The following is a 25,138-nucleotide window of genomic DNA, read 5'->3' on the forward strand; positions in this document are numbered from 1 at the left end:
CTCTTTCTGCTTGGATCTCGTCCCCTAAAAACGAAAAGATTGGCTCTGCAGCCTGCACCACATACATAGCCTGGAAACCCTTCCGATCGATCTCAGGGCAACCCGACGACGTGGTTGGCGTCGGCTATCTCCAGCAGCAGCCCCGGACCCCTGTGGCAGGACCCCTGAACCGCTGAGTCCCCACTGATCGCGACACCTCGGCCGCCGCCGGCCCCCCCGAAACCTGGCAAGCACAGAGTAACGGACCGCCAAGGATCCACGCCACCTGAGCAGACAGGTGCCAAGGAAGCCGGCCATGGCAGCCACCAACCAGACCAACACCATCCACTTCTCACCAACACTCAGAGGCAGCAGACGCCATGCCCTGACGGGCAAGACGGGGAATGTTTGGGCGGCCAGGCTTGCAGTAGACGATGGCTGGCTGCCCGCTAGCACAACCAGCAGCAGCATGGCAACCGAGAGCAGCACCAGCACCAGCACCAGCACCAGTACCACAAACAGCTGGGGGGTGAGAAGGGGAAGGGGAGGGGGCAGGAGACGGTCTCGCTCGCTCTCGTCGCTGCTGGAGGAGATGCGGGAGATACTGCCATTGGCTGTTGAGAAGGGACCTGGAAGCAGAGAAACTGCAAGACGGATGACTGGAACTGCCTTCAACCCATCGTTCGAGCTCCCGCCTCTTCAGCCTCTCCTGCTGCCGCAGCCCCTGTCGTTGAGAAAGGACGGGGGGAATCGTGCTCAACCCAGACTCGTCGGTGCCGATGACGTGAATAATAAGTTCAGGCTGGCGGGGCACACGCCGCACAACAACCTTACCGAGAAGCTTGCTTGCTTGTCCCGCCCATCACCTGCACCTGCCAGCACCCTCCCAGGCCCGGTTAATGGTAATGGTAATAGTAATAAGAAGATTGATGTCCGGAGCAAACCACTGCCGTCACCACCGTCACCATCGTCCCAACCGTCCCAACAACTTCAACCATCGTCACCTTTGTCAGACATCAACATCAACCAGCAGCAACACCAGCAGCACGAAACACGGCGCAGGCACGAGACGCTGCAGTTTGTCCGCGGGGAGCACGAGGTGGCACGGCTGGAAGCCGAAACGAACGGGACCCTTGCCGAACAGCGGAAGTCAGACTGCGACGTCCAACAGCAGGCGCACCAGCACCTGCAGCTATCCGCGGTACCGCCGCTCACGCCCCTTTCAGCAACGTCCCCCATGGGATTCAGTCCGATGCTGGACAAGTTTTTTTCTTCCGATCGTCGACGACGCAAGTCCAAGACCTCGCCTTCTACCTCTCCGGATTCCACTCCAACCACCTCACAGAAAACCGCTTCGCCCGTCTCACCCAATTCCTCCCTTTCCCAGTGGTCGTTTTTTTCATCAAAGGACAAGGAGAAAGACATCACCAGCCAAACCGCTGGCAGCCAATCCCCGGCTCAGAAAATCATGCCTCGACATTACATCAAGGCAGGTGGACAGACGAGCACTGGCGCACGAGATGTAAGTGGGCCAATGTGACATCACACTTCCGGGGAAGGGTTCACTAACAGGTTTTTATGCAGTCGCTCACCATTTTGTGTAAGAACGACTTTGTGGATGTTGCCATTAGTCGCGAAACCACAGCACACGATGTACTCGTGGAGCTGAAGTCTCTGGAGCAGTTGGCAGAATTATCGTCTGGTGTCCTGATTGAACAGTACAATGCTTTCGGCCTCGAAAGACCGCTGCGGCGACAGGAGCGACTGCGCCGTGTGATGGACACTTGGGGCCCAGACTCGAAAAACACACTCGCCCTGTCTCATGATGGCCCACCACACGGCTTGAAGCTGGATCTCGAAGGTGCGCCCCAGACTCGCGAGGCACCACCGGGCTTTTGCTTGTTCATGTATTATCGGGGCCCAGGTCCGAAATTCAAATGGGTGAAGCGGTATATCATACTGTATGAGGACGGGAGAATGATTGCTTCGAAATCTAGCAACCCAAAACGTGGCGACAAGGACGTTGTGGCTATATGCCATCTCTCAGATTACGACATGTACCACCCGACGGAAGCTCAGCTGAGGAGACACCTGAAACCACCAAAAAGAAACGTCATCGCCATGAAGAGCCAGGAGAGAATCAACACGTTTGAAAACACGGACAAGTATGTGCAGTATGTCTCTGCCGAAGACAAGGAGATTATCAGAAGGTTTCAGAGTCATGTACAGGCCTGGAGGAACTGGCACCTGGCCAAGAGTCTGCTGAGAGAGCCCGAGCCCGAAAAACCACCACAAATCATGACCGTGGCAGCCGAGCCAAGGAGGACGGTGAAGGAGGTTGGGTTAGGAAACGGGCACAAAACAAGAATATCAGTGGACGAATCGCCTTACACCATTGGAGCGTTTAAACCGCTGATCGATCTCGACCGGTTCAACAAGTCAATCGACGATTTTGGCAAGGATTGGACACTGGTTGACGGCGCCGAGAGGAATGATCCATCTGCTGCTGCCGCTTTTCCCGAAAGCTCGCTGCTTGGCGCGGCATATGAAGAGCGAAAGCAGCAGCTGGAGTCCAAGTCGGCAACGGTAGCCGGAACAGCAGGTGCTGGTGGTAGGCGAGCATTTCCCCCCATCCCGGCGGCGGGCGAGAGTGGTGGGAGCGGTAGTTGTTTTGTCGACCACTCGAGGACTGTTTCAGCTACAGACCGGCGACCGCAAAGCCCAGATTCTGTTCGGTCGATTCCTAGGGACGCCATTCCTAGTACTAGCACGGCCGCTAGAGGGAGAAACGAGCAAGTTGGTTGGTTTGCTTCTGCGGCGGAGCATTCAAGACAGCAACGCAGCCTTATTGAGCAGCAGCAACAACAACAACAGCAGCAGCAGCAGCTATATCATCAGCAGTCGATGCCACCTCAGATTTTGATGCAACGGCGCCCTAGTACGAGTGCAGGATCTCGAATGATGGGCGGTCTTGGACGGTCAGTATCTCAGCGGAGATCACATGGTAACAGTTTGGGTAGTGGTGGTGGTGTTGGTCATCCTGTACCGCTTCCTCAACAGCAGCAGTTTAACCAGCCAGCGTCGAACCCACAGCCCCGTCGACCAATGAGGCAGCAGCCTCAACCCCTCCTTGATTTGACCCCCGAATTTCAGGAAGCGCCGCAGTGGTCGAGGGAGAATAAAGGACGGGCGGTGAAGCCTCAGGATGGGAGACCGTTGGTTGATTTGGCCACCGGGCCGGCGTTGGTTTCGGGCGCGGCGAAGATTGAGCAGCCCCCCAAGGCGTTGATTCATCGGAGCGAGCAGCAGGCTTTGATGATGCAGAGACAGCAGCAGCAGCAGCAGCAGCAGCAGCAGCTGGGCATGAGACCTGGGACTAGTGCTGGGCTGCAAAATAGCATGGTGTTGGGAAGAAGGGGGACGGTGAGGAGTAGTGGTGGAGGGATAAGGCCGGGAACTAGTGATACGATGAGGAGTGGAGGCGGCTACCCACCAGGAGGGGACTATGGAAGGCAAAGGGGGATGTCGCTTGCTGGGCAGGGCGGTGGTGGTGGGTTCGTGGATAATAATGGGCTGGGAACGCAGCCAGATCCGAGAGTGATGCAATATGTTTTGCAGCAACAGAAGGAGTTGCAGAAGCAGCAGCAGGAGGGGACTCGGATGGGGAGGTTGAGGACCACGAGTGGTGGGAGTCAACCTCAGTAATTTTGGACTTCCAGGTCTACAGGACATACTACAACTACGCATGATACCCATTGGGATTGATGACACGGGGAACAGATACAGGTCTGTTAACGGACACGACAGAGGGGGTGGGTGATGTTTTGGTTGATTTTGGGAGTTATTTTAGCTTTGAACAAGCCGGTCTTTTGTTTTGTTTTTATTTCTCTGGTTTAATTCGAGAGTTGGGACTTTGTATTAGTCTTTTGCTGGCTATCTCTCTGACTTGGGGTGTTTTTGGTGGTTATCTACTGATGGGATGTTTTATGTGTTCACACGCGATTACTTCGGTTTTTTTCTTTCTGATGTTCTGTTGTTGTGTGTCTGTCATGTGTTTATGAAATTTGGTCTGGGAAAAGCAAAAAAAGTCAAACATATTTTGTTTAATAGCGGGTGGAAGGGGAGAGGAAAGGAAGAAAGTTATGAAGGTGCAGGTCTGTCTCTGTGTAGCTCAGAGGTTGTTGGGGGGGTTGAATGAACAACCGGAAAGAGATGTTTTTTGTATTGACCTTGTTTTGTAATTGTTCTGCTGTGCTTTATTGTGTGTGTGTTCTTGGTCGTTTGGAGCTTCTTCTTGTTGGGTTATCGTCCTTTCAGAGTTTGGCAGCTTTAAAAGCGGCTATCAAATCCATAGCATGGCTTCTTGGACATCGTGTAAATGAAACCTGCACATGTACAAACATAGAATACATAGAATACATAGACAAGGACTTAGACAATCAACTTCTTACTTCACTGTTTCAGTTATTGGAGCGTCATTCATGTGTTTATATGATTAGGTTAGGTGTATTGCTTTACTATTCTGATTTATTATTCTTTTTTCATGTCAAGAGGTGCAACCCGAGATGGCCTTCTATAGGTATGGGAAGGAAATCCCAACGACGCTCGCTTTTTATTGCAGCCCCCTTCTTATGAAGTCCTCCTCCACAGAAACCAGGCACTTATTTGCTGCGCTTGTAAATCTTGGCCAAGAAAGCTTCAAACACGCTCTTCTTGAGCCCCTCGGCCTCATCAATCTGGCCGATCCGCTCCCGGATCTCAGTGACAAACTTCTCCTCATAATCCTGGTAGCGCTGCTCAAGCTTGAGATCGTCATACAACTTCTTGATGACCGTCTCCTTAGCCTTGTCCTTGCGGCCGTAGTTCTCCTCGAGGATCTTGCGCTGGTCGGGGGTGACAATGGCAAGAGCCTGGTTTACGAGCCAGGAGCACTTGTTGTCCATGATGTCGGTGCCGATCTTGCCAATGTGCTCGGGAAGTCCAAAGTTGTCGAGGTAGTCGTCCTGGATCTGGAAGTACTCACCCAGAGGGATGAGGATGGACTCGGCCTGCTTGAGGTTGGCGGGGGTGGCGATGTCGAGGAGGAGCAAAGAGAGAGCGACGGGGAGGTAGAAGGAGTAATAGGCCGTCTTGTAGATGACGATGAAGCGGTACTTCTCCATGGAGAAGTTGTCGAGGTTGACGACGTCCTCGGGGGCGGTGAGGAGGTCGCAGAGCTGGCCCATCTCGGTCTGGAAGGTGACCTCGTGGAAGAGCTCGAGGAGGTCGACGTAGCGGGGGTGATCGCGGAAGTACTTCTTGAGGAGGGTGTAGATGGCCGCCTCGAGCATGAAAGCGTCGTTGATGGCAACCATGCCGACGCCCTCGTGGCGGTACCAGCAGGGCTTGCCGCGGCGGGTGATGGACGAGTCCATGATGTCGTCCGAGACGAGGAAGAAGGCCTGGAGGAGCTCGGTCATCCAGCCGAGGGTGGCCGACTTGAAGTACTCATCTTCGGTGAGGGGGCGGCCGAGGAGGAGGGAGACGGAGTCGGGGACCGACATGCCGCGGTTGCACTTGCCGCCGACGGCATTGATCTCGAGGGACTGGGAGGAAAGGCATGTTAGTCTTGTTTACTTCGGCCAGCTTGATACATGGAACGGGAGGCCTACCTTCTTGTACCAAGCGAGCTCCTTCTCGGGGAGATTGTACGACTTGGCATGCTCGAGTAGAACCTCCTCGAGCTTGGGGAAGACGGACTCGAATTCCTGGAGGGTGGTCTTTTGCGGCGCAGCCATCTTGTCTGGGGATCTCTGAAGAGACGAAGTGTTCACCGTCGGTCAGCTTGGGCCGCTATTCGGAAGGTTGGAGAAGATAGGGGTTCGGGGGAAGCAAGGCAGCGGGAGAGGTGCGGGGGGGGGGGTGTTTCCTTACATATAAATTACAAGCGAAGGGGAAAGGGGCGGGCAGTTGCCGATTTACTGCCTGTTTGGGTATCACGGGAGAACAATAACAAGTGACAAGGCGATTCTACCGATCAGGTACCACAAGTGACAAAGGTGGATATCAACAACTGGGCCGTTACGTACTCGGCGGTTTCTCCCCAATTTCACGACCCCTCCTTGCCCCCCTTTGTTGTGGGGAGCTGCGATTATGGCGATAAGAGAACCCTGATGGCTCATTCGAGCAGGCGGTGAGCTGTTTTGCTGGCTGGCTGTCGTGCTGGCGGCGGGAAGTGGGGCTGGCAGATTTCCAAGGGACCAGGGGACAGGACGGGGGGAAATGTCTTGGCGCTGTCTGTCGCGGTGGACCGAAGACAGACGCGTTCCTGTTGCGGGTTTCGTCATTGACAACTGCGCCTTGCTGTCACCCATATGTTGCGACGAAATCCACGATTGCATTTTTGGCTTTAGATATTTGGCCGCCGTTATGCTTGATTGACAAACGCCTGGTTAACCGCCGTTTTGGGACCGATATCAAACATATCTCCCCTCCCCATTTGGAGCTATTGTTTTGGTACATCCTAGCCAAGACAAGACCATTTAACAACACCCTCGTCACTGGAGGGGTTGCACCACAACCACAAAGCCACCACCATGGGCCTCTCTGCAAAGGATGCTTTGCAACTACGAGATACGCTGCAAATAGCAGTGGTAAAATGCTCCGAAAGATGTCTTTACCACGCTGCCAAATGGTATTTGGTCCATCATGGCTACCTTTTAAACACTTCATCAACTAATACTCGGTGTACATAGGGCGGCCGAACTCCTCGATGCGCTTCCTCAACCATCTGCTGCCGACTTTAAAGCAACGCAAGACTTACCATCGTCTTACATTCATCCCGCTTTCACACCAAATCATGATCCTGCCGAAGCGGCTCTCGAAGCCAAGGAGCTCAGCCGTTACCTTCTCGCCAAATCGTTATTCGACTGCAAGGAGTTCGACAGATGTGCCGCCGTATTCCTTCCCGAGTCTTCATTGGCAGAGATGTTGGGGACAAAAGTAGACGATGCCACCACTACGGAAGGTAGAGAAAAGCAGAGGTCTTCGGTTGTTCTACCTTCGGAGAGAGCTTTACCTCAGATCAGCCAAAAAAGCTTATTTCTCGCGCTGTATGCAAAAATGATCTCGGGCGAGAAGCGAAAGGAGGAGGAATCTGAAATGATCATGGGGCCGCAAGACTTGGGGACGATTACGAACAAACAGCTGGCCGTGATCAGTCGGTTCCTCACAAAGTGGTTCGACCAGCGAAAGTCGGAGGGAGGCGATGTTGCGCCCAGCCAGGGCTTTCTCGAGTATCTCTACGGCATGGTTTTGGTGAAGGAGAAGAACGACAAGGCTGCTTTGCAGTATTTGGTTGAAAGTGTGCAACTATTTCCGTGGAACTGGGGTGCCTGGATGGAGATCACCAACCTCATCACCAGAGTTGAACAGCTGAACGAAGTAACACCAAAGCTACCCCAGAACATCATGTCTTTCATCTTTCACGCCCATGCTTCGATCAACCTTTACCAGCAAGGCGGTGAGATCGCCAATGCTCTGAACGACTTGCTGGTCGTGTTCCCAACATCCTCGTTCCTTTTAACCGACAAAGCACTGCTATATTATCACTCGAAAGATCTTGTAGCAGCCGAGCAAGAATTCAGTCAGCTACTTGGACTTCATCCCCAGAGGATAGATGCCCTGGACCATTATTCCAACATTTTATATGTTTTGAACCTCCGACCAAAGCTGGCCTTTTTGGCCCATCTATGCTCTAGCATTGATACGTTTCGTCCAGAGTCTTGCGTCGTTATTGGTAATTACTACTCTCTACTCTCTTGCCACGACAAAGCAGTCCACTACTTCCGTCGGGCTCTCATGTTGGACCGCTCATGTCTTTCCGCGTGGACACTCATGGGGCATGAGTATGTAGAGTTGAAGAATACTCACGCAGCCATCGAATCCTACCGAAGAGCGGTAGACGTCAACCGGAGGGACTACCGCGCCTGGTACGGCCTTGGCCAGACATATGAAGTACTCGAAATGCACGCGTATGCACTATGGTACTACAAGAAGGCCGCTGGTCTGCGTCCCTGGGACGGCAAGATGTGGCAGGCGGTGGGTTCGTGCTTGCAAAAGATGGGCCGCGACAAAGACGGCATCAAGGCGCTCAAGAGAGCTCTGCTTGCGGATTCCTACTACGATTCGTCAGCAAGTAGCTTTGGAAGCACAGGGACGATCGATCGGATGACGCAGATGGATCCTGAGGTCCTGCTGCAAATAGCGGCAATGTATGATCGGATGGAGGAAGAAGAGGAGGCTAAGGCGTACATGGAGTTGTGCGTTGCTCAGGAGGATGGCGGGGTTACCAATGATCAAGGACCAGGTCTAGGAGATTCCATCGGCGTCCGCGCTGATAGCCCAGGCTCAGATGATGGGGAAGGCGGAGGGGAAAGGGTAGCGGCTGGTGAGGGGACAGGGGTTACGGTGGCAACGAGCAAGGCCCGGATGTGGTTGGCGAAATATGCCATGAGGGTGGAGGACTACGAGACGGCGAATCGTCTCGCGACGGAGCTTTGCCAGGATGGCGTTGAGGTGGAGGAAGCCAAGGCGCTGATACGGGAAGCGAGGTCGAGGATGGAACAGACGAGTATGATGGAGAGCTAGAGGCAGCAGTTGTCGCATCAGAAGTTCCTGGAGTTTGTGGAAGGTTTGAAGATGAGAGACAACACGAGATTTGCTCGTCGTGATCCTCGACAGCCTGCGATTGTGAGGTCTGGGCCGGGTCCGAGAGGCGCAAACCGAGAGGAAGAGGGAGAATGGTATTCGCAACTGGAGGATGATCTGAGTATGAGGAGGACTTCGTGGCGGTGAGTCTGTATGCGAGTGTAGATGTAAGCATCATTGTTTCCATCACTATCGACGGTTGGTTGAGCCACACGATGAGTTCGATAAACAACGCAATTCGATACCCTGTTTTAATGGCATAGCTTTCCAGCTTCTTCTCTAGGTACACCTGTGCTTCACTATGGCGATGATCACAAACATGAAACTGATGGCTGGCAAATGTTGGCGCTCGGTGTCTCCGCTTGCGTGCTGGTAGTTGGTTTTCCGTTGCCTTCACTCCTTTTGTTGCGATTCCGACCTTCGCTTACCCCCCGGATCTTCACAAGACATGCGGTTCTCGCGTTGCGTACAAGCTTCGTCTCGGGGTGAGACATCCTGCACTGTCCTACGCACAGTCATGATGACCAAGAGAACATCATCAATGCTTCCAAACCAGCTCAAAGACGGGAATGGGGTACAAGGTGATACCCAATTCTCCCATGTAGTTGAATTCGGCCGACCTCAAGCTTAGCATCGCCGTCCTCGTGGGGCCTTCTAGGAATACAAAACCCCTGTCTCCCGGTGTCACATCCCGTGATTAAAATTCCCGGAGCCGCCTTGGCGAGACCAGATTTAGTGTACGGGTGGCAGGGCTGAACTCCAGCTCTGGAACATGTTCTTGTTCTGACTTGGTACGAGGAAGCTTTGCGTGAAATGAAAACCAGCATCTATGATCGATACTTGGGGTTTGAGCAAGCAGTTTTTTGCAATCACTATTCTGTGTGGCTGTTTCTTATCTACAACATGTACCACAACCTAACAATACCGACAAGGCTGCAGTACTTTCCGCCGCCGGTGCCGCTCGCCGAGCTCCAACCCTCCCAGCGTCGGTTTATCAAACATATCTCCAAATCTGGACCGCGGAATTGATTTCTTCACATGGCGTGACGATGCGAGTTCCGACCTGTGTGCCAGCCATTACCAGCCGCCTCGACCTGTAAGAGCTGAACACGACCATACCTACCCCTCAAGGCGTGCGTGGACTGCCATGTGCATACATTCAATGTTCCATGCAACCAGGCACACCAATGGCGGATGAGGCGTTCCTGGACCTAGTCCGTCTGCACTACGGATAGAACCGCCCAGTCAGGGGAGACTGGGCTCTCCACCTTACATAGTTCCCCCCAACCACCACGCAGCCACACCACACTTGATCCAAAGTTGGAGGTGTGTGTCTCTCTTATCTCTGTGCTCTGCTGCTGTCTTGGTGTGGGCGTACCGCCTAACCTCCCGAGAAGGGGGAAGATCTCCGGGTGTTAGCTTTCAGGAACACCTTCCTGCTCTTCTGCGATAGGCAGCCTTGCGAGAAGTTGAAACTGAAAAGTTGGCTGACTTTGTCTATAGTGTACGTCCACAGACAGCCTGCCTCCATGATCAAACACCAGAAGCTTACGAATGTGATGGCGGGTGGTCTGCACTGGGGACGCCCCCGTTCACACCGCGATGCGAGAACAATTGCTTTTCTTCGGCAGTCGAGCGGGGAGGGGAAATGGCTGGGTTGTCTGTGGGTTTGCTCAAGAAGCCTCGGGGATGGTATATAAGTGTGTCTGTTACCTCACCTCGAGTCGTTGCGAGTGCTGTTGAGATTTCTCCTTCCGTACCTCTCCTGCTCGGTTGCTCCACGAGTGTAGAGTGAGGCCCCCTCAAACCATTCCGGACTCTGAATAATTCGTACTCGACGTGGCTGCCAACTTCTTATGATCTTGCTTTTGCTGTTATTCAGGGCTTACTTTAAAATCTTGTCAATTCTCATTCAAGCAGAAAAACAATTCTTCCCAAGGAGGTCTCCTGACTTCTTCTCGCTCTGACACCCAGCCCCCTACCACGTCCGTCCATCCGCCACCATGAGGCTCTTCAGCACAATGACGCTGGCCCTGGCCTGGATTGGCTCCGCCCTCGCCGAGCCCAAGGTCACCTTCATCAACCAAGACAACAAGCACCGCACCATCGTCTTCACCCCCAGCGTCCCCCACAAGGAAATCAAGCCCCTCCGCGTCCCCGCCCACCAAGAGATCACCCAGTCCTTCCCCCACGGCTGGATCGGCAACTGGTGGTCCGTCACCGACGGCAAACCTTGGATCCCCGGCATGCTGGGCGAGGTCACCTTCAACGGCTACATGGGCCTGACCTTCTTTGACGTCTCCGCCATCGTCAACGACCGCGACACCAGCGGCGTCAAGATGATGTGGCCCAGGAAGTCGGCCAGCGTCACCTCGGGCTGCGACGTCTTCTCCTGCGGGAACGAGTACACCTACCCCGACGAGGTGCAGACCAAGGCCACCAACGAGGACCACCTCATGTGCAGTCTGGGTGACGGTGTCAGCCCTGTCTACCCTCGTGGTGCGAAAAAGTGGAAGAAGGAGGCGCGGAGGCAGGGGGAGGAGGAGGAGGTCGTCGTGGTCAAGCCCTCCTCTAAGCCCAAGCCTTCCGCGGTCCCCACCACCCCAGCCAAGGAGCAAGAACAAGAGGGCTTCAGCAGTGGCGGTGAAAACACCTACAACGGCGACAACGACAACCTCTACCGACACCGCCGCCACCGCTATTACCGCCCCGGCAACCTCGGCGAGTAGGTCGACATCCTCGACGACGCCGGCGAGCACATTGACGCCAACAAGATCAAGTGGGACAAGATGAACTAGGACGCCATCAAGTGGGAGGACGTGGACTGGGGCACCCTCGACTTCACCGTCAACAACTACTTGGACTGGCACCTCCTCGAGGCGCCCAGGCGTCCGAGATACCAGAGGTGGACAGGGCTGCTTTATAACCCCCGTCCTGGGTGGGGGAGGTAGGCTCCTGTTGATGTTAAGGGGGGTAAGTGAAATGTTGATGAAAACTCAGAGCTATGACTTATGTCTTTATGAAGGAAATCGTGGGGAAAAGAACGGATACGAAATGAAAGAGTTGGATTATGTTCTCATGATTTTGATGGCCATTATTCAATAGAGGTCAGGAAGTTACGAAGTGTGATACCCCCATCATTTCACCTTGACGAGCGAGGGAGGAAATACAGACGGTTTGCCGGGATGGAGTCATGAATGATGCTTTATGATACCAACGGGATGATTAACAACGTATGAGATTGTCTTTTTAGAAGGGAAAGGAGTTTGGGATCACAACAAGGTCGGATTGTGGTAGGGTTGGTCGAGGACAGGAGAAAGGGGGGGTTGGCGTTGGCGTATTGGATATAGTTTGGTTTTTTGGACCAGGCTCAGACGTTATACATATTAATTTTGAGGAACACAAAACACAATAACATAGAAAAATAATTTACTAGATTTTTAAACTGTAATGCTTCTTCTTGTCGATGTTGGCTATTCTATACGATGCTTTTTAAAATCAATTCTTTACATATCTTCTCACGAGCACAGAACCGCAAAAGCTGGCCACAAATAGTGTGATTTTGTTGAAACGGAAATCAGTGACAACCTCCACGCTTTTTCCACAGCTCACTCCCAGCAGCCCTTTTTACCAGCATCCATATCTGATCTGGAAGAGTGTGAAGTAGATGTCGCTACACACCCAGACATTACACCTAGCATCTCCATAAAAAATATGTGGTTAATGAATACCTTACACTACCTAACAGAAATTGGCTGTAACCATTGGCTCTTTAGTTGGAATCCTCGTCATTCCTGACCACTAACCCCCTAAAAGCATCGGTCTTGTCATATCTGACTGATCCATAAGCTCAATGAAAAGCAAAGCAATGACGCAAAAAAGAACGATATTGACCACTATGGCCGACACCCCGCGGTAGTAAGGAACGAGGCGAACCCACGCAACCATTCGGCCTTTGGTATGCCCATGTCCAAGAGGCTGTCGTGTAGGGCGTAAGATGCGCATATCTATTTCCTCCTTTCCGTCTGATTGGGCGTGCCGAGAACAAAGAGATGGAAAACAAGAAATCCATTATTTCCCAGTTCCAGTTCAACCCCCCATAATCTTTTTTGCCTTTGTGCCAAGTTCTTGTCTGTTGTTAAAGGGTCCCAGCCCGTCCCGGACTGTCCCAGACCATCCTGTCCCGTCGGTTGCCCACCTATGCTCATCTCATAACGCGAAAGAAAAGAAAAGAAAGAGAGAAAACCAGGCATGATCTCATATAACCACAGTGCTCCCGCGCCGATCCGTCAGACTCCTCTCCCATTCCCAACCAAACTGCACGTTTGCCAAGCCATATCAAAACCGAAATGAATACAGAACCACCCGCCAAAAAAATAGAAAAGCAAACAGGAAAACCAATACAACATAAAACTTGCTCAAGCAAAGGTAGGTGCCGTATAAATCAAAGTGCCCATCACCATGGCTCCGCCAATAGCCGCAATCCCTACGCGCTCTGCGAGACGGAACAACCGAACTTTCTTTGTCGGCCTCTCAAACGGACGAAGAACTTGGATAGAGGACTCAACAGTCTGGCCACGAACCTCTGTAGCAGCCTCCTCGAGGCCATCGGCCTTGAGGACTTCAGTTGCCGCCGTCTCTGGCACATCGCCCCACTTCAAGTCGTCCTCTGTTTCTACCGACATATCCTCAGCCTTTCTCTTGCGCTTTACAGAGTCAGAATTCGCCTTCGGCTTCTCTGCCTCGACAATCGACTGAGGCTCATCAGCGGTCTGGATCGTAAACTGCACATTGACCTTCTGAGATTCAAGATCGCTAGTCTTCGACGCCACGTTTTCAGCGTTTTGGTCCACGGGCTTCTCAGTCTCGGGCTCCTTAGTCTTCTCAGTCTCAGGCTCCTTAGTCTTCTCTTGCTCCTTGTAGGCGTTTGGCTGATTTCCGCGGCGTGCAGAGCTCGACAGTAGGCGATCAAGACTATCAGAACAGATCGGCTGTGTTACGGTGCTGTTGAACGAGGTTTCCATGGGAGGCAGTCTAGAAAAGACCTGTTGATCTAAGCCTGATAGATCTCTCGTGTGCATCTCGTTGTCAAACCGGGGGTTGGTGGGCATTGCATTGCAGAGAGCATATACCGACGACGCTGGGCGAGCGGTAGTCTGAGTCTCCAAAGCAGCCTTGTTGAAGATCTGGCCAGAGGTCTTGTTGAAATATGCCTTGTTCCCTTCTCGTGCAGACCAGAAGTCCCCTTTGCCTGATTTCAGACACAGAGACTCAAAATCTCCCTTGAAAGAAGCCGGCCACGAGTTAGGCTGGGTAGTCTTCCGAAGTTCAGAAAGAGGGGGGCCTTGGTGCATAGACTGCGCCACACCGGGACGATCATTCAAGAGCTTTTCAATTGCAATGGGATTAGTACTCTTAGCACCAGCTTCATCCTTCTTCGAGCTGACAGGAATGACGGGCGATGCGGTGTCTGAAGCCGGGTGGTCCAGAGTGTCGTCTTGCTCATCAGACACTACAGGTGCAGTGTGATGGTTATGGACAAGGGTCGGTCTGCCCATCATCGGGGAGAGTGGAAGAGGAGATGCTGGCTGATCACAGTCAAAGATATCTAAGTTGCCAATAATACCTGCTTTAATGTCAACATTTGAATCGGTAGGCTTGATGGAACAGCAAAGTAAAGACATACTCTGATGCTCAGAGGCAGACTCATTGTCATCATCCTCAGAGTAGTTCACCATATCCTCGTCGAGAATGCTTGACCCGTCGCTTTGATCATCCATGTCATGATCGCTACCGCTGTCATCGTCATCATCGCTCGAGTATTCACCTTCCATGAAATTTTCAGGATAGTTGACGTTGCTTTCGGCGTCGCTCAACTCGCTGGTGTTGTCCTGATCCAAACTGTCGAGGCTATGGTCGCTATTATAGTTCGAATCCATGTCAGAATCGAGGACGGTTTGCTCAATTGCCTCCAAAGATTGGGCAGTCTGACCAAGCGCCGAGGCGAACTCGGTCAAACGAGAAGTAGCAGCCCCCAAGGACGAAGTACTCTGCATGGGAACACGCCTCGCTGGCTCAGAAATGCTCAGGATGTCAAGGTGGTCCCCCCCGACATCCTTTGTAACTGTAGCACCAGACGATCTATACTCGGCATCTCTATCCTCTCGGAACATAAGGGGGGACATTGGAGGTGAGGAGAGATCGATGAAGGCGGGGCTGCTATTGTTGAAAGGGCCTGCGTTCAGTTTGGAGGTCCAGGTATGGCTCTGGCTGGAGGCCTCAGGCTCCGTAAGATCGATCACCTCGACTCCAGGGACAAATTTGGGCGGAAGCGAATGTGGTGAGGTCGAAGCTGTCTGGGGATTCATTGTCGCGGAGTGGCTAGAATAAATGCTGCTGTCGCTAGAATAATCATCAACATCAGAGCTGACTTCGGAGTCATCCGGGACTTGAAATGTTCTCGAGTCACATTCGTCGCCGACGCTGAAGGTCTTAGTCAGTGCCGACGAGGCAAATGAGGATGGGACGTACTGTTTAGTGGGCTCGTTGAACGAGACACCAAACTTGACCGAAACGGGCATGAATCTCGAAGTGCCACGATCGACTGGAAGACCGAAGGTGAGCCTGTCGCCGTCCTTGAGCTCTCTGGGCTCTTTCTCAAGCTTCTCGCGCTCGTTGAGATAGGTTCCGTGCAGAGAACCCTTGTCCCGGACCTGGACTTTCTACATGGGTGATCAGTAGGCATACGATGGCAGAAGCTGAAACGTCACCACGAAGCCCGTACCTTCTCGTCGATATCAACGCTAATTTCAGCGTGGTCCCGTGACATAACAGCGCTGTCAAACCAAGCGTTGTTTTCGGCAGGAACGAACCCTTTGGCAGAGACCTTGGAGGCACGACCGATGGCAATCGTGTTGTTCAAGGCTGTCAGGGTGATTTGTCGCCGAGAGTAGGTGGTGGCTGCGGCTGTGCTGCTTTCTGAACTCTCAACCGTGAGATCGATTTGAGCTGTATGAAGACAGAGTGTTAGTTGGTTGAATTGAAGAAGAAAAGGAAAAGAAAATAGGTGACAGACCTAGACTCTCGGCACGTGAATTGGCCGCCATCTTGCTCTTTGCCTTGACGGAATGGCGTATGTGGGTGGGTAAGGTCGCCAGAGTTTAAATGGGAGTTGAGAGAGCAAGCTTTTGGCTGCAGAACAGTGGAAGTCAATTCTGCCAGCAAGCAAGCCTGGAGGTGATGATAAGAGGAGGGCGAGACCGGGGAGCTCGGAAAGTCAGGTGCAGTCGCACGAAGAGGAGGGGAAATCGAATGAGAGAATGGTTGAAGCAACCGGAGTGAAGTGGTCCCCCTCCCACGTCAGACAAAGCTCGGGCCTATGGCGGGTTGGATGGTTTGTTAGCTGGCTGACTCTTGTGTGATGACTAGGTAGGGTGCTCTTCCAAGGTTGCTGGCTGAGAAGAGAGCGAGAGGCGGCGGATAACGAGGCCAGACAATGGGAGTCGAGTGAAATAGAATGGGGGACAGCTGGAGAGTCGCGCAGCGGTCCTCAGGTTTGTTTACGGTTCAAAGAATCAAACAGGTATCGTGGATAGCTAGCCTGGAGGCAAGTGTGAAAGGAGGAAGAAATGGAAGGGACAGAAGCGGGCAGTTTAGGTTCAGGCAGCCCCGGAGAGTAGGAAGGTGCTCGTGATCTACTATGGGAGCCTTCCCGGGCGGGGCAATACGCTGAGCTTCCCCAATCAGGCAGACAGACACATCCGATAAGTGAAAGGCTGTCTTATCGCGCGATGGCTTGGGCAATTTGGAGGGGTGAAATGGGGGTGAATCATTCGTATGTGGCTGAACTAAGCTTGGAGGTGGAGGACTGGATAGGCCGGTCTGTCGTTGACTTCGCTGGCTCCGGGCTTGCCATGTCCGAGTTGAGCTCCGTAGAATTATCTCAGGTTTGGTGGTAAGCAAGCTTTCACTGGATACCTGGGACCACCTTCTTTGAAGAGATGGTGATGTCGAGGGTGCTTCCGGCGAAGTGCTGAATGCGGGGCAGCTTGGAACGGGACTGAGGTGACAGCATTCACCAGCTGCCATTGGTAAGGACGAAGGCTGCCTGTTTGCTACGGGACCACGCCGCAACTCGGATTCGCAAGCACTTGCTCACGTTTAGGTCGTTGGCCGATGCTGGATTCATGCCACAATGTTGATGGAGGCCTTTCGATAACTTGACAACTTTCAACCTCGAAGACAGACTACGAGCTTCGAGGGACATTCACCTTCACAGTTTCAAATGACTGCTAGTGAGAGACATCAAGATAACAACAGACCTTGCTTTTGGTAGGGATATAAGTCCCTGGAAAGGCCATGAATGCCTTGACCGAGTCTATCCAAGTATGGAGAGCATTTCTCAATTTCATAAAAAGGCTTAATGTCTCATTCGAGCATGAACTTTGGGGTGGCATTTGCAGCATGATAGTCGCACGAGTCACCCTTTAACACTGATTCAAAGTCTGTGTATAAGTGGTGTCGCCGTCATGGCTGATCGCTGAGACTGGGGTCCCCTGTGAACTGCCCCTCCATCCAAGTTCAAATCACGTGCCAGGCTTTGAGGGTGGGCGAGTGGGTCTCGCTGTTTCGTGGCCCAGTGGGTGGCACAGGGGAGCTGGACGCTGCTGGGTACGTAAGTCGATATGGAACAGTCGACTTCTTGCGAGTCAAAGATACGCCGCATCACCAACCAACACATCTTCACATATATGCACCCTCACATATAAAACCTGAGCGAGCAGGCGAGAACGTGCACCTCAACACAGACAACCATCCCCACATTCTCGAGCCGACTCCCACTCGAGCCTACTGCGTGCGATAGATACCGTTCAGTGACCGCCACTTCACCGCCGAGACCAAACCTCCCCCGATTCCCAAAGACACCCAACATCCACATCAACACCACCGCTGTTGGCGCGCAGCGATATCACCAACATGACGGTCGACACACAAACGCTGGCCACCCCCGGCGGTATTTCCGACCCTGGCCTCATCAAGTATGCCATGCCCCCCGCCCCGCGCGCGCTCCCTCTCAGGCCCAGTTGTCTTGGCTCTTCTTTTCGTTCGTTAGGCACTAACCTCCGGATATAGGCTGGTCAACAAGCTTCAAGATGTCTTCACCACCGTTGGTGTCAACAACCCTATCGATCTCCCACAAATAGTCGTCGTTGGCAGTCAGTCGAGCGGCAAGAGTTCCGTATTAGAAAATATCGTCGGTCGTGACTTGTATGTGCCCCCCCTGACAGCCCCCTATTCTCGCTCTTGGCATGGTTGAGCTGACGGTATTCTTCGATGCAGTCTCCCTCGTGGTTCCGGTATCGTCACTCGTCGACCGCTTGTACTGCAGCTTATCAACCGGCCTGCGACGGCTGACTCTAATGGCGTCGATGAGAAGCTTGCCGGTAGCACCGACAAGGCCGCCAACACGGACGAGTGGGGCGAGTTCCTGCACATCCCCGGCCAAAAGTTCTACGACTTCAACAAGATCCGCGAGGAGATCAACCGAGAGACTGAGGCCAAGGTGGGCCGGAATGCCGGCATCTCACCTGCCCCCATCAACCTTCGCATCTATTCGCCCAATGTCCTGAACCTTACCCTGGTCGATTTGCCCGGCCTGACAAGAGTGCCCGTCGGTGATCAGCCGCGAGATATCGAGAGACAGATTCGTGACATGATCCTCAAGTTTATTCAGAAGTCAAATGCCATTATCCTGGCCGTCTCGCCTGCCAACGTCGATTTGGCCAACTCGGATGGTCTCAAGTTGGCGAGGGAGGTGGACCCTGAGGGTCAGAGAACGATCGGTGTGCTTACCAAGGTTGATTTGATGGACGAGGGAACTGATGTAGTGGATATTCTTGCGGGCCGCATCATTCCCTTGAGACTTGGCTACGTCCCCGTCGTGAACCGTGGTCAAAGGGATATTGACAACAAGAAGCCCATCAACGCCGCCCTCGACGCTGAAAAGGCCTTTTTCGACAACCACAAGGCTTATCGTAACAAGAGCTCTTACTGCGGCACACCCTATCTTGCCCGCAAGCTCAACCTTATTCTTATGATGCACATCAAGCAAACGCTTCCAGAGATTAAGAGCCGTATCTCAAACTCTCTTCAAAAGTACACACAGGAGCTCGAGTCCCTTGGCCCATCGATGCTGGGCAACAGCGCCAACATTGTGCTGAACATTATCACCGAGTTTACCAACGAATGGCGAACGGTTTTGGACGGCAACAATACCGAGCTTTCGAGCAATGAGCTGTCAGGCGGTGCCAGAATCAGCTTTGTCTTCCATGAGCTTTACTCGAACGGTATCAAGGCGGTTGACCCCTTTGACCATGTCAAGGATGTCGACATTCGCACCATTCTCTACAACTCGTCTGGCTCCTCCCCAGCACTCTTTGTCGGCACTACAGCATTTGAGCTTATTGTGAAGCAACAGATCAAGCGGTTGGAAGAGCCAAGCTTGAAGTGTGCTTCGCTGGTCTATGACGAGCTTGTGCGCATTCTTACGAACCTGCTTAGCAAGCAGCTCTACCGCCGCTACCCAGGACTGAAGGAGAAGATCCACGCCGTAGTTATCTCGTTCTTCAAGAAGGCCATGGAGCCGACCAACAAGCTGGTGAAGGACTTGGTCGCCATGGAAGCGTGTTACGTCAATACGGGACACCCCGACTTCCTGAACGGCCACCGCGTAAGTGTCGCTTATCTTGTTGATATATGACGTTCGTACTGACCATGATTGTGAAGGCTATGGCGATTGTCAACGAAAAGCACAACCCTTCCAGGCCTGTTCAGGTGGACCCCAAGACGGGCAAGCCTCTGGCGAACACGCCCAGAGCCGCCAGCCCAACACTTGTGGCCTCGGCGGATGGTGATTCCAACAACAGCGGTTTCTTTGGCAGCTTCTTTGCCGCCAAGAACAAGAAGAAGGCGGCCGCCATGGAGCCCCCACCGCCCACTCTCAAGGCCTCTGGCACTTTGTCAGAGCGGGAGAACATCGAGGTCGAAGTCATCAGTACGTACCCATCATTCCTGTGAATCAAATAAATGGACTGGGCTAACAAAGGCTGTACAGAGCTGCTGATTTCCTCATACTTCAACATTGTCAAGCGCACCATGATCGACATGGTGCCGAAGGCTATCATGCTGAACCTTGTCAGCTTCACAAAGGAAGAAATGCAGAAAGAGCTTCTCGAGAACATGTACCGGCAGAGCGAGCTTGACGACCTCCTCAAAGAGAGCGATTACACGATTCGGAGGCGGAAGGAGTGCCAGCAAATGGTGGAAAGTCTTGGGCGGGCCAGTGAGATTGTTAGCCAGGTTCAATGAGGTATTTGAGTAGCAGACTTTGACCGCACGAAGGTTGGGCATGGAGGATTAATGTCTTGTTTGCTTATTTTTTAGAGGGACTCGATTCTCCTTTATCGATACCATGGTTGAGCGTCGGGTAGCCAGAATCAGAAATGTTGCATGTTTATCTGTGCCATCCACACAGGTTGTGTGACAACGCTTGTATCATGCCACAGGACCTTGTTCTCCGGCACATGTCACCAACTCAAACGAGGCCCGGCAATGCTCGGGTTTTAGGGGCCGATATTTACGGGACAGGGTCATCATCCGACCACCTCCGCACATCGGTTCGGGAAAGAGGGTAGTAAAATGTAGGTAATAGAAGCATTTTCCCCACTTTGTCGTGTTGAATCAATGAAAGTCGTCATCGCGGGTTGCCCCGATGACTGGGAGAGAGGCGGGGGGCGGGGGGTGATATGCATATAAAATAAAGCTTGTTTGGCGCCTCGGGAACTTGGTGGTTTGGGGGTATGTGAACAGTCCAACATCAGAATCTATCGTTCCCAACTACAACACCACGTACGTTTTTGGACGAGTCTTTCGACAGCAACAAACATGGTTCTTACCACAGCGTCGGTTTTTCCTTCCAAGGGTGGGCATCAGTTCATGCCTTGGCCTTCCCGGCGCAGTGTGGTTCATAGCACCAAGGGGGTTGTTGCTTGCTCTCAGCCCTTGGCGGCGAGGTGCGGGTTGGAGATTTTGAGAAAGGGGGGGAATGCTGCTGTATGTTTTGTTTCTCGTTTACCAGCTTTTATTTATGGCTTGAATAGCTGATTGTTGGATAGGATGCTGCTGTGGCGGTCGCTGCGGGGATTAACATGACCGAGCCATGCCAGACGGGCATTGGAGGGGATATGTTTTGTCTGTTTTACGACGCCAAAACGAAAAAGGTGTCGGCGTTGAACGGCTCGGGGAGGGCAGGCGGGAAATGCACGCTTGAGACAATCAGAGGGAGTTTGGGGTTGGGTGGAGCGGATGAGGAGGGGAAGATTCCGATGAGTAGTGTCCATGCTGTTACTGTGCCTGGGGCGGCGGCGGGGTGGGTTGATACTGTTGAGAGGTTTGGGAGTGGAAAGCTGAGTTTGGAGGATATTTTGGGACCGGCGATACAGCTGGGGGAGGAGGGGTTCCCGGTTCATGAGCAGACGGCTACCATTGTGAGTTTTTTGATATATCTGAGCGTGGCAGAGTTGGTGCTGACAAGTGGGCGGTGTAGTGGGCTCAAGGAGAGCAATCGCTTCGAGATGCCTCTCCCAACTTTAGGGAGATGTTAAAGGCTGATCCAAACGCCCCTGATGGTGTCAGAGCTCCCAAAGCAGGGGACATCATCAAGCTTCCCAACCTGGCCAAAACATTCCGTGCCCTCGCCGCAGAAGGCAAAAAGGGGTTCTATACCGGCCGTATTGCAGAAGAAATCGTCAAAGTCACCACCTCCCTCGGTGGCCACCTCACCCTGGAAGACCTGGAGCACCATCTCACCACCGGCTCCGAGCCCGTCGAGCCCATCTCCCTCAAGTTCACCGGCCAAGGCGCCGGCAAAGCAGAAAACGCCGGTATAGAAGTATGGGAACACCCCCCCAACGGCCAAGGCATCGTCGCCCTCATGGCCTTGGGAATTCTCCAACAACTCGAACTCTCGGGTAAGATCCCAACCTGGACAGAAAAAGACCACAACACCGCCCCGTACCTCCACGCCATCATTGAATCTCTTCGCATCGCCTTCTCCGACGCAAACTGGTTCCTTGCCGACCCCAACGTCAGCGACGTCCCTACCGCTGGTCTGTTGTCTCCAGAGTACCTCTCCGAAAGAGCCAAATTATTCTCGCCCACCAAGTCCACACCCGAGCTCATCCCCCATGGCTCTCCCGCCCTCCGATCCTCAGACACGGTTTACTTTGCCGTCTCCGACAGCGAAGGCAACGCAATCTCCTTTATCAACTCCAACTACGGCGGTTTCGGCACGGGCATCATCCCCGCCGGGTGTGGTTTCACCCTCCAAAACCGGGGCGCGAACTTTTCTCTCGATCCCAAGCATCCCAACGTTCTTGCTCCGAGGAAGAGGCCGTATCATACCATTATTCCCGGTTTGGTGACCAACATCAACGATGGGAGCTTGCACAGTGTTTTTGGAGTCATGGGCGGGTTCATGCAGCCGCAGGGACATGTCCAGACGCTGCTGGGGCAGATTGTTGGGGGACTGAACCCCCAGCAGGCGTTGGATGCGCCGAGGGTTTGTATCGGGGCGGGGATGCCCGAGAATGGAAAGGTGTATGATATGCGGGTGTATGTTGAGGAGGGGATGCCCGAGGAGACGATCAGGGGCTTGGAGGAGCTGGGACATCAGGTTACCCTTGTCAGGGCTACGCCGGGGGACAAGTGGCAGTCTAGGTCGCTGTTTGGGCGTGGGCAGATTATTCGGTGGACGGTGGATAGTGTAGAGGAGAACAGGGGAGTTTGGTCGGCGGGTAGTGACATGAGGGGTGATGGGGGTGCTTATCCTGCTTAGAAATGATACACTGCATACTTGGGGCGAGAGACCTAGATGCTGGAGTATTTCGAAAGGGAGATATAGTACAGTCTAGGGTATTCATACATGTCTTTTTCTCCTTTTTTTCTTTCTTTCTGCTTTGCTTTGTAATCGTGACAGTGTTCACTCCTTCTTGGCCTCCTCCTCAGCAGCCTCAGCTTCCACAGCCAAAACCTTCTTCTCCTCCAGCAGCTTCGCCAGCTCGCCGCTCTGGTGCATGGAAACGATGATGTCGCAGCCGCCGACGAACTCCTTATCGATGTAGAGCTGGGGAATGGTGGGCCAGTCGCTGTACTCCTTGATTCCTATTTATTTCACCCAATTTTTGTTCAGCATCCCTCTCCCCCGACTTTCTGGATTCACCTTGTTGAAAATGGATGAAAAACCTACCCTGCCTCAGCTCATTGTCCTCCAAAACGTTAAACGCCGCAAACTTGGCCGGGTCCACCCCCTGCATGCCCAGCACCTGGATCGACGCCCTCGAGAAGCCGCACTGGGGCGTCTCGGGGGTGCCCTTCATGAAGAGGACCACGGGCGCCGAGGAGACGGCCTTGTCGATCGCTTGTCTTGTCTGGTCCGAGAGGAAACGGGCTTGTATCGAGGTGAGGAAGGAGGTGCGGGCTGCTGCTGGGGCGGCAAAGGCCGGGCGGAGGAGTTGCTTTTTTGGCAAAGTTGTTAGTATTTTTGGGGCATGAATAGGAGGCCAAAGGGGGCATACCCTCGAGAGGATCGTTCTAGCAAACATGTTGGCTGTGTTTGGTGTGGTTGTGCTGCTGCTGGGAGGCTGCTACTGGAGTGATATGCGCTTGCGCCGGGTATCAGTGCTGGGACATTTTTTGGATGGCGAGACGACGGCAACCCATGATGTAAGCGGTTTCTCTCGGTAATAAGAGGCTTAAGGGTTAGGGTTTTGATCAGGCCAAAGTACCTTGATGGGTAGCGGCTGGTAGGGGATTACTTGGCTTGTGATTGGTCGACAGGGGGTGAATTGACCAGACTGGGACGCAATGAATTGGCCTTGGTTTTTCAGTTTCTGGCACCGAATTACGTTTTTGTCAACAGCTTCGAGAGAGATTCATACTGAGTTTCATCCATCAAGGACAGTTGAGTTATTTGTTAAAGACAGAAAACCGGCAAACATGGTCTTTGACCTGGTATCGTCGCTTATGCGCATGCCATACGTGTAAGTGACCCCTGATTTGGTGATATCATTCAAGGCGTGAGATTGACACATGAAAGACCCCCATCCTTCTTCGCACGCTTCTTACTCCACCAATTTCTCCCCATTCCCATCCCTGATACGGACTACACCAACAAGACCGTCATTGTCACCGGAGGCAATGGCGGCCTTGGTCTCGAGGCTGTCCGCCACTTCGCCCGGCTCGGAGCGAGAGTGATTATTGCCTGCCGCAACGCTGACAGCGGTCAGCAAGCCAGAAATGACATCCAGCGCGCCAATTACCATGGCACAGTTGAGGTATGGCCGCTTGATCTCTGCTCTTTTGACAGCGTCAAGTCCTTCTGCGTCAAGGCCAACACGGTATTGGACAGACTGGATGTTCTCCTGCTCAATGCAGGCATCATGGCCAAGGAGCTACAGACGCCCGAAGAAGGTGGTGGTTATGAGAGTACAATCTTGACCAATGTCATCTCGACTTTTTTGGTGGCATTTATGTTGATGCCGTTGCTGAAGCAGACGGCCGAGCAGCAAGCGGACAAGGCTGTGGTGACAGTCGTTTCCAGTGAGGCTCACTTTTTGGTAAGACTTGCATCTGTCTATACGTATACTTTGTGACAAGAACTGACCGGCGATGCAGACTACATTCAAGGAGCGCCTTGAGCCCAACATATTTGGATGCTTCCGAAATGGCGACTTTGATCCGTATGAGAACTACAGCACTAGTAAGCTCCTCGACCTTTTGCTGGCTCGAGAGCTCGCCAACAGACTGGACGCCTCTTCTCCAGCGGGGAACAGCAAGGTTATTGTCAACAGTGTCAACCCAGGGTTGTGCAGGTCTAAATTGTTTAATAAGGTCCCTATCATCGTCAACCTCTTCATTGGATTCCTCTCGCTCATCTTTGCACGATCGTCAGAGCAAGGATCGAGAACATTGCTGGCTGCTGCCGCTGGAGGACGAGAGACCCATGGCAAGTATATGGATGCCGCCAAGGTGGCTCAGCCCAGTTCTTTTGTGATGTCAGATGAGGGCAAGAGAGCCCAGAAACGGGTCTGGGAAGAGTTGGTCAACATTCTGGACGGTGTTGAGAAGGGGGTCAGTAAGAATATCTGACCCCTGCAGCGCTGGTGGAGAGAGGTGCTGCTTGGGGGAGCTACCCCGCAAACCCACCCCCGCGGTCTACCCCAGAAACAGCCCCATCAGCTGCTGGAGCCTCGGTAACATTGCTTGAATGTGACAGGGATAATAAGGCATGTTGGTCCCTTTCAAGGTGTTCAAACTGGACATATGTATCAGCGGATTTCCTGCTTTGTATCTATTTTTCTCGATTATATACATGTACTCTATAGAATTCAGTAATTCATTATTTTCTCTCTGG

General features: G+C 53.0%; 9 protein-coding genes across 9 annotated transcripts; 6 read left to right on the top strand and 3 right to left on the bottom strand.

Annotated features, from left to right (window-relative positions):
* Positions 1 to 295: 295 nt before the first annotated feature.
* On the top strand, positions 296 to 4,189 carry QC764_210610 (uncharacterized protein; the record flags this gene model as incomplete). Its single annotated transcript, XM_062944767.1, has 2 exons — positions 296 to 1,501; positions 1,564 to 4,189. The coding sequence occupies 2 exons, from the start codon at positions 296 to 298 to the stop codon at positions 3,682 to 3,684; spliced, it is 3,327 nt and encodes a 1,108-aa protein (XP_062803630.1). The 3' UTR covers positions 3,685 to 4,189.
* A 240-nt stretch (positions 4,190 to 4,429) lies between these two features.
* QC764_210620 (uncharacterized protein) lies at positions 4,430 to 6,262 on the bottom strand. Its single transcript, XM_062944768.1, has 3 exons — positions 5,893 to 6,262; positions 5,631 to 5,771; positions 4,430 to 5,564 (listed from the first exon to the last, which is right to left on the bottom strand). The coding sequence occupies exons 2-3, from the start codon at positions 5,754 to 5,756 to the stop codon at positions 4,641 to 4,643; spliced, it is 1,050 nt and encodes a 349-aa protein (XP_062803631.1). The 5' UTR covers positions 5,757 to 5,771; positions 5,893 to 6,262; the 3' UTR covers positions 4,430 to 4,640.
* Positions 6,235 to 8,938, top strand: cut23 (Anaphase-promoting complex subunit 8). Its single transcript, XM_062944769.1, has 2 exons — positions 6,235 to 6,652; positions 6,714 to 8,938. The coding sequence occupies exons 1-2, from the start codon at positions 6,555 to 6,557 to the stop codon at positions 8,605 to 8,607; spliced, it is 1,992 nt and encodes a 663-aa protein (XP_062803632.1). The 5' UTR covers positions 6,235 to 6,554; the 3' UTR covers positions 8,608 to 8,938.
* Positions 8,939 to 10,670: 1,732 nt separating this feature from the next.
* On the top strand, positions 10,671 to 11,396 carry QC764_210640 (uncharacterized protein; the record flags this gene model as incomplete). The annotated part of the gene is made up of 1 exon (XM_062944770.1): positions 10,671 to 11,396. The coding sequence occupies one exon, from the start codon at positions 10,671 to 10,673 to the stop codon at positions 11,394 to 11,396; it is 726 nt and encodes a 241-aa protein (XP_062803633.1).
* Positions 11,397 to 12,369: 973 nt separating this feature from the next.
* On the bottom strand, positions 12,370 to 16,847 carry QC764_210650 (uncharacterized protein). The gene is made up of 4 exons (XM_062944771.1): positions 15,743 to 16,847; positions 15,452 to 15,675; positions 14,354 to 15,389; positions 12,370 to 14,293 (listed from the first exon to the last, which is right to left on the bottom strand). Exons 1-4 carry the CDS (start codon positions 15,771 to 15,773, stop codon positions 13,086 to 13,088), a joined length of 2,499 nt encoding a protein of 832 aa, XP_062803634.1. The 5' UTR covers positions 15,774 to 16,847; the 3' UTR covers positions 12,370 to 13,085.
* Positions 16,848 to 17,274: 427 nt separating this feature from the next.
* Positions 17,275 to 20,034, top strand: VPS1 (vacuolar protein sorting-associated protein 1; the record flags this gene model as incomplete). Its single annotated transcript, XM_062944772.1, has 5 exons — positions 17,275 to 17,705; positions 17,800 to 17,934; positions 18,007 to 19,396; positions 19,453 to 19,720; positions 19,781 to 20,034. The coding sequence occupies exons 1-5, from the start codon at positions 17,644 to 17,646 to the stop codon at positions 20,032 to 20,034; spliced, it is 2,109 nt and encodes a 702-aa protein (XP_062803635.1). The 5' UTR covers positions 17,275 to 17,643.
* Positions 20,035 to 20,610: 576 nt separating this feature from the next.
* QC764_210670 (uncharacterized protein) lies at positions 20,611 to 22,561 on the top strand (the record flags this gene model as incomplete). Its single annotated transcript, XM_062944773.1, has 3 exons — positions 20,611 to 20,778; positions 20,841 to 21,212; positions 21,272 to 22,561. The coding sequence occupies 3 exons, from the start codon at positions 20,611 to 20,613 to the stop codon at positions 22,559 to 22,561; spliced, it is 1,830 nt and encodes a 609-aa protein (XP_062803636.1).
* Positions 22,562 to 22,665: 104 nt separating this feature from the next.
* GRX5 (monothiol glutaredoxin grx5) lies at positions 22,666 to 23,402 on the bottom strand. Its single transcript, XM_062944774.1, has 3 exons — positions 23,301 to 23,402; positions 22,973 to 23,240; positions 22,666 to 22,887 (listed from the first exon to the last, which is right to left on the bottom strand). The coding sequence occupies exons 1-3, from the start codon at positions 23,325 to 23,327 to the stop codon at positions 22,706 to 22,708; spliced, it is 477 nt and encodes a 158-aa protein (XP_062803637.1). The 5' UTR covers positions 23,328 to 23,402; the 3' UTR covers positions 22,666 to 22,705.
* A 187-nt stretch (positions 23,403 to 23,589) lies between these two features.
* QC764_210690 (uncharacterized protein) lies at positions 23,590 to 24,873 on the top strand (the record flags this gene model as incomplete). Its single annotated transcript, XM_062944775.1, has 3 exons — positions 23,590 to 23,765; positions 23,822 to 24,341; positions 24,400 to 24,873. 3 exons carry the CDS (start codon positions 23,590 to 23,592, stop codon positions 24,871 to 24,873), a joined length of 1,170 nt encoding a protein of 389 aa, XP_062803638.1.
* Between the last annotated feature and the right edge of the window lie 265 nt (positions 24,874 to 25,138).

This window comes from Podospora pseudoanserina, chromosome 2 (assembly GCF_035222485.1).
Source record: "Podospora pseudoanserina strain CBS 124.78 chromosome 2, whole genome shotgun sequence".
Taxonomy (NCBI): domain Eukaryota; kingdom Fungi; phylum Ascomycota; class Sordariomycetes; order Sordariales; family Podosporaceae; genus Podospora; species Podospora pseudoanserina.

Coding starts and splice junctions, on each gene's coding strand:
- QC764_210620 (XM_062944768.1), bottom strand. CDS start 5,756: ATGGCTGCGCCGCAAAAGACCACCCTCCAGGAATTCGAGTCCGTCTTC. Junction 5,565..5,630: donor AGCTCGCTTGGTACAAGAAG/GTAGGCCTCCCG, acceptor CTTTCCTCCCAG/TCCCTCGAGATCAATGCCGT.
- cut23 (XM_062944769.1), top strand. CDS start 6,555: ATGGGCCTCTCTGCAAAGGATGCTTTGCAACTACGAGATACGCTGCAA. Junction 6,653..6,713: donor CTTTACCACGCTGCCAAATG/GTATTTGGTCCA, acceptor CGGTGTACATAG/GGCGGCCGAACTCCTCGATG.
- QC764_210650 (XM_062944771.1), bottom strand. CDS start 15,773: ATGGCGGCCAATTCACGTGCCGAGAGTCTAG. Junction 15,676..15,742: donor TTCACGTGCCGAGAGTCTAG/GTCTGTCACCTA, acceptor GTCTTCATACAG/CTCAAATCGATCTCACGGTT. Junction 15,390..15,451: donor GCGTTGATATCGACGAGAAG/GTACGGGCTTCG, acceptor TCACCCATGTAG/AAAGTCCAGGTCCGGGACAA.
- GRX5 (XM_062944774.1), bottom strand. CDS start 23,327: ATGTTTGCTAGAACGATCCTCTCGAGG. Junction 23,241..23,300: donor CTAGAACGATCCTCTCGAGG/GTATGCCCCCTT, acceptor TTGCCAAAAAAG/CAACTCCTCCGCCCGGCCTT. Junction 22,888..22,972: donor GGACAATGAGCTGAGGCAGG/GTAGGTTTTTCA, acceptor TGAAATAAATAG/GAATCAAGGAGTACAGCGAC.